The sequence below is a fragment of the Sesamum indicum genome, linkage group LG7 (assembly GCF_000512975.1).
Source record: "Sesamum indicum cultivar Zhongzhi No. 13 linkage group LG7, S_indicum_v1.0, whole genome shotgun sequence".
Lineage (NCBI taxonomy): Eukaryota > Viridiplantae > Streptophyta > Magnoliopsida > Lamiales > Pedaliaceae > Sesamum > Sesamum indicum.
Window position 1 is genome coordinate 10,265,799 of NC_026151.1, and position 6,055 is coordinate 10,271,853.

The following is a 6,055-nucleotide window of genomic DNA, read 5'->3' on the forward strand; positions in this document are numbered from 1 at the left end:
AAACGTGTAACTTAAAAAAAGTGACGGCTGGTGGGGAGTGGAGAAACGTCAACAAAACGCATTTCTATTTAATTAAAGTTGCTGTTTATGGCATAATAATAATTATCTCTTTATTGAAATCAACGTACACTGTGGAATGGAAATTCTCTTACCATTCTTTTTCTCTAAATGGTCAACACGCTCCCCCATTTTAAAATATATTATAAATAAAAATAAAATATATAAATTTAAAAAAAAATAATAAAAACTAAAATATTAATGAAGTGGTGCTAAAATGATACAAAATGACTTTTATTTAATGATAATAGTTAATTATTTTCTAAAAATATCTAATCAAGAATACAAGCCGTTGTGGTATCTTACTTATATATAATAAATAATTTTTCATATTTTAGAATATATTATCATATTAATTTAAGGTATTATCGACACAATAAAAGAATTTATGTAGTGGCGCTTTAATAGCATAAAGTCACTTATATAAAAAATAATAATAATTAATGTTATAAATTATCTACTTAGGGGTATAATCATTATATTTAAAAATTAATGTGGTGGTGTCACAAATTATTATTTCTGACTGTTAAATTATCTAATTAGGGGTATAATTATTATATTTATAAATTAATGTGGTGGTGTCACAAATTATTATTTCTGACTGTAGAGAACCTTTATTTTTCAATAATTAATACAAATAATTGTTATATTTTAAAATCTGGTGCAGTAAAATCACAAAAACGTAGTTTACGAATATAGAAAGTGTTTCTTATATTATTAGAACATAAAACATTTAAAAAAAAAAAAAAAAAGGGAAGGTGTGCATGTGTTGTTTAGTGTTAGGTGACACTAAAGGATAGGGGAAAGAATTTTTGGCATATTGAAAAGAAAAGAATCCGATAGGTGGAATTAATTAATGCTTATAAATCGTACATCAAAATTTAATTTACGACTAAAATTGTTGACTCGATCGCATAATTAATAATTGTATAATTGATTACAGAATAACTAATTATTTAAAAGAATATATTTTAATAAGAAAAAGGGAGCCTAATGATTTAGACACATTTTTACTCAATTTAGGACATTTTCTATAGAGAGGATTGACTGCGATTTTGATCATTTATGGCGATGCTAAAATTCATTTTAATTCTCGATATTTAATTTTAATTTTATAATAGTTTTCAGCTCGCTTCAAAGTAGTGGCTCCAATAGGTAATTTTTCAATATTACTTTTGAAAAATAATTTCTTTTTTACAAAGAAAAATATTTTTGTCTATTTTGTTGAATAAGTATTGGTCTATTTTTTAATTAAATTCTTTCCTCCAGTTTTATGCAAGTATTTTTTTTATTTGAAAATTGCTAAAATTTCGTTATGTTCAATTTAAAATTATATTAATATGTCATTGACCAAGTTAATATTTAAATAATTGTTCAAACTGTAGATATTTCTCAGTTAAAACGGTTATACTTTTTTAAAAAATTATAGGGAAGGGACCAAGTTGCAATTGACAATGAAAAATAAGGGACAAAAACGAATAAAAATAAAAACTTTTATAGTATAATGGAAAATTCATACATCAAAAGGACTAATTTGGAGTAAATTGAAAAGATAAAGACTATTATGAAATTGACCCAACGTGGGGGACTAAAATGAATTTTAGCCTTATTGGTGATTCTCTAGACCCCAGATTTGCATGATCAGGTTTTGGAGGAACCCTTACATACATTAGGGAAGGAATATGACCACCATAAACATTTGACTCATATTTTCAAAGAATTCTTAGGACATCAGATTCAGAAAATCAGAGCCCTCCATTTTTTATGGGACCCACAAAGGAATTCATTTCCCATTCTTGCATCCAGGTGAGGGAAGGGTTTAAGGCAAATTAGGTAGCAAACTTAGTTGAATTCAAGAGAAGAATCAGATAGATGGAGTGTGTTTGCGTCTTTGTGACTTTGTATTACCACAAACCAACGACAAAGACGAAATAGCATTCATACAATATTATTATGGACCTGCTGATGATGAGAGGAGCTGAAACAACAGAAAACTGCATTCATCAAGACTACATAGTTCATCCTCTCCAGTTATCCTTTCGCTGTCTTATTTCCCGCAGGGCTTCGACTGGGGACCTGCAGCCGACCTTCTCCTGTAAATGCAAGTTGTCGTGGTTACCCCCTTGAATATGAATGTGTCGAGTTTCAATCACACTTCTTGATTATTACAAGACGGGAAATGTATCATGTGCAAGAAAGGGGGAGAGGAAAAAGCAACGGCATGTTTGATGTTTGTAAACGGATTGATTATACTCAAGATGGTAAAAAAGCTACGTCAGTATAATACTTACCTGAACCTCAGGTAGATCGACGCGCATGAATGGGTTAGTCTCCAGTTCTTCCTCGATAGTTGATGGAACGGTTGGAAGACCAGTATGTCTCTTCTGCTCAGCCCACGATAATTTTTGGGATATCCTCACATTATCTGGCTCCACAGTCGAAGCAAACTGCAAGTTCTTCACTGTATACTGCCACAGTTCAAAGATAAGTTGTCATCTTCTCATCCGAATTAGATGCAATTATCAATATCATAAGAAGCTCCCGTGCCAAAAATGGTAAAAGGAGAAAGAAGAAGAAAAAACAAGTGAAGTGGCTGGGATTCAACTTCTCTTGAATAAATTGGAGCTAAATCCAATAAGATGAAGATGAGAATCAGAAGCAAAACCAGTGGGAATGCTCATAAATCACTCATCCAAGCAACAGTTTAGCAGCAGTGACAGATAATACAGGATTAACTTACCAATAGTACATAAGAAACTTATATTCAAAATTTAGCCAGTTTAGTTTCAGCGCGACTGATTCAGTATTTATGCAATGTGAGAAAACTTCAACAACAGGACCACAATCAAATAGTTGACAATTTCTGAGAACAGATATACCCAACATCTCTAAGAGGCCAATGTTCATTCTGTAAATGGCAGCTTAACTTTCGAGGATTACATCTTCATGGCCCAAATCATACATCAGTCACCTACTTAGGTCTATACTAATAACAATATCAGGAAAAGGAAGCAAATCATGCGACTGACAAAGACCTCCAAAATGCATCTTTCAAGTAAACATTGGCAAAAACCACCACAGATTAGAGAAAGAAAATAGCATCTCAATTTCTAACAAGAAGACACAGACATCTAGAAATTTTCAAAACTAAGTTTGCTCCTCCAAATCTGATATTGCAAATCAGCTGTGGGAGACAGAGAATAAATTGTGATTCTTTGACCACATATCTTCAAACAGTTTTATGTGTATGAATTTAAGGATACTGCAAAATAGAGTATGAGAAGAAAGGAGTAACATATAACTTTCCTTTTGAATTCCCAACGCTTTCTTATTTTCCTTAAATATTTTCAACATCCAACAAAACCGGTTTCCTACACCACACGTAAGCATAGTGAAAGTCAAACAAAAAATAGAGGTGCATACTCGTGGTATTTCATGAAAAGAGGTTTTAGAGTCAGCTAAATACTACGACAAAAAAACAAAAATTACCAGAGGAAACCCAAATCAGTAAAATACAACACTCGAGACATGAATGCCGCTGTCTTCTAGCGGAAGAGAAACGGGAATTAGCCATTCCAAGTATTTTCATACAGCACATCAGAAAGATTAATGTAAACCTAAACAATTAATCACTCTAATTACCATATAAAGAGTATGCATAAGTTTTAATAATTATATCACCTCATGACCACAGTACACTCGAGTTGGCTTCGGCAAAGAACCAAGGGTAACACATAGAGATTGATACATCTGCTCTGCAGTGCCTTCAAAAAACTTCCCACAGCCAGCAACGAACTGCAGATCCATAAGAAGAAAAACAGTAAGAGATTGTAATTGTTATCTTCTTTTAATCCAACATATGATAAAAGCTAAAAATAAACATTGAGAATAAAGAGCATGCCATTGCACCCCACTTTAGGTGATACTAAAGCGACAAGCTCCATCATGCAAAAGTGCTTTGATTTCCAGAACATTCTGTTTGGTTTTGTTTAAATTTATACCTCCAATCATTTGCAAGGTGTTCAGAAAGTAAAATGCATAATCATAAAATGGCTGCCATCAACCTTACTCATTTCTCCCTCTGATAGATCCTTCACAATAATGTTTATAAGGTATAAAATACATCCAGAAATTAAAATAATCCCAGCTCACCAATGTGTCCCCAGTAAAGACTGCAGGATCATCTCCTTCTTTGCCCGTAACATAGTAACTTATATGACCCTTTGTGTGGCTGAAATCAAAGAAGTAAGTTTAATAATTAAAGCGGGAAACAGAATCACAATGATGAGATATGGTTATTTATTTGCTGTAACTGAGAAGCTCAAGCACTTTCCTGAACAAGTTCTCAATGTGCAAAGAGCAAAAGAGAACATCAAGGAAATCTTTCAAATGGAATTCTGTCAAACAATTTTGACTCCTATATCTAGTTCAGTTTGAATCTCAGCATGAAAAATTGTAAGACATACTGTCAAACAATAAATGAGCAGCTAATTGACAAATAATAGATAATTTTATGCATGCCTATAGATCAGTACAAAATCAAAGAGTTCATCAGATATCAGAATATTGACAAACCATCGTAAATTGACAAATAAACAGAGATAATATGATTGAAACAATCATAACACTAATAATAATTGCTAACTGAAACACATACAAAGCAAAAAACGAGCCATGCAGCACTTACCATGGTGTATGGAGACACAATATATCAATCCCAGTCCCAAGAGAAAGTTTATCACCATTTTCGACTTTGTTAGTACACCCTTGTACGTTATCAACAGAACCACCAAAAATCTTGATCTGAGGCACTAACTGCTTAATCTTGTCATTGCCACCAGCATGATCCCTACCATAAACAAGAAACATCCTTTAGAAAAAGATACAACCATCCAGTTACATCATACTTAGCTCAGATTATCTCACTTCACTGCAAGAAATCTTTCACCGACCATGGAACATCAAACACATATTTCATCACCATACTCTGACCTTAAAAAACAGCCAAACACCAATAGCATCTTTAACCCCTCTTTATAAACCACATAATCACAATAAAGTTTAATCCTTCAAACAAAAGAGGGCTTCAATTATAAAATAAAAGGCAAAAAGAAAACACCCGACTTTGTAGGAAGCTGCCAAACGAAAGAAACATCAGACACATACCGAGAGTGTTCAGCCCCATCATATCAGCTAAAAATAAACACAAACATATCACTGACATAATCAACAACCCAGTTCAGAACAAACAATTCACGAGCTAAAACAAAGAATTGCCACAAAATTCAAAAGAAAGAAGATGACCAGTGGTGGTGGGTGGTGAGGACGAGCTTCAGATCAACCCCGTTTTCTTGAGCTACCCGGAGAATCTTGTGAGGCTCCACAGGGTCCACCACCGCTGCTTCTTTCGTCGCCTCATCAATAATCCTGTAACACGAGAAAGATTAAGCAAACAATCACAATTTATGACGGAGAGACTGTTATCTGGGAGAAATTGAAATGGGTTTCGCTTCTCTTGGTCGATTTACATGTAGGAGTAGTTATCTTCCAGGCATGGAATGTGAAGAATCTGCATATTTTCCGGGGATTTGTTCAACACGTGTACTCGCAGAAATACAGGTAAAAGCTATATATGATTCGGTGGAGAAAGAAAGGGAATGGCGGAATAACTTATATCAACACAGTTCTTGGGTAGTAGCTGGAAGATCCTAGCATCCTTTTTGTTTTAATTTCTTTTCGATTTTCCTTCGTTTCATTTTCATTGTTTTTTCTAGGTTGACGACGAGTGGTGATCTGTATCCGATAAATGCGAATTTTTGGATAATTATATGATAATTTCCAAAATTTCCCACTACATATCAAATGAAATTTAAACAACATGCAAATATTTTGGTAATATCAAATGAAAAATGAAATCCAAAAAAATAAATAAGATTAAGCTTAAAACTTTCAAAACAATCATGTAATCATAACCTTCAATGCTTAGGTTAGCACAACC

At 33.2% G+C, this 6,055-nt stretch overlaps 1 protein-coding gene across 1 annotated transcript; it reads right to left on the reverse strand.

The window, feature by feature from the left end:
• LOC105166960 (hydroxyacylglutathione hydrolase cytoplasmic) lies at positions 1,876-5,847 on the reverse strand. Its single transcript, XM_011086485.2, has 7 exons — positions 5,586-5,847; positions 5,362-5,484; positions 4,745-4,906; positions 4,210-4,288; positions 3,739-3,852; positions 2,349-2,525; positions 1,876-2,150 (listed from the first exon to the last, which is right to left on the reverse strand). The coding sequence occupies exons 1-7, from the start codon at positions 5,630-5,632 to the stop codon at positions 2,076-2,078; spliced, it is 777 nt and encodes a 258-aa protein (XP_011084787.1). The 5' UTR covers positions 5,633-5,847; the 3' UTR covers positions 1,876-2,075.

Excerpts from the sequence above, each read along its gene's own strand:
- LOC105166960 (XM_011086485.2), bottom strand. The coding sequence starts at position 5,632 with ATGCAGATTCTTCACATTCCATGCCTGGAAGATAACTACTCCTACAT. Across the intron at positions 4,289-4,744 it reads TTGTGTCTCCATACACCATG|CCACACAAAGGGTCATATAA; the intron begins GTAAGTGCTGCA and ends CTTTGATTTCAG. Across the intron at positions 2,526-3,738 it reads GAGTGTACTGTGGTCATGAG|TATACAGTGAAGAACTTGCA; the intron begins GTGATATAATTA and ends GAACTGTGGCAG.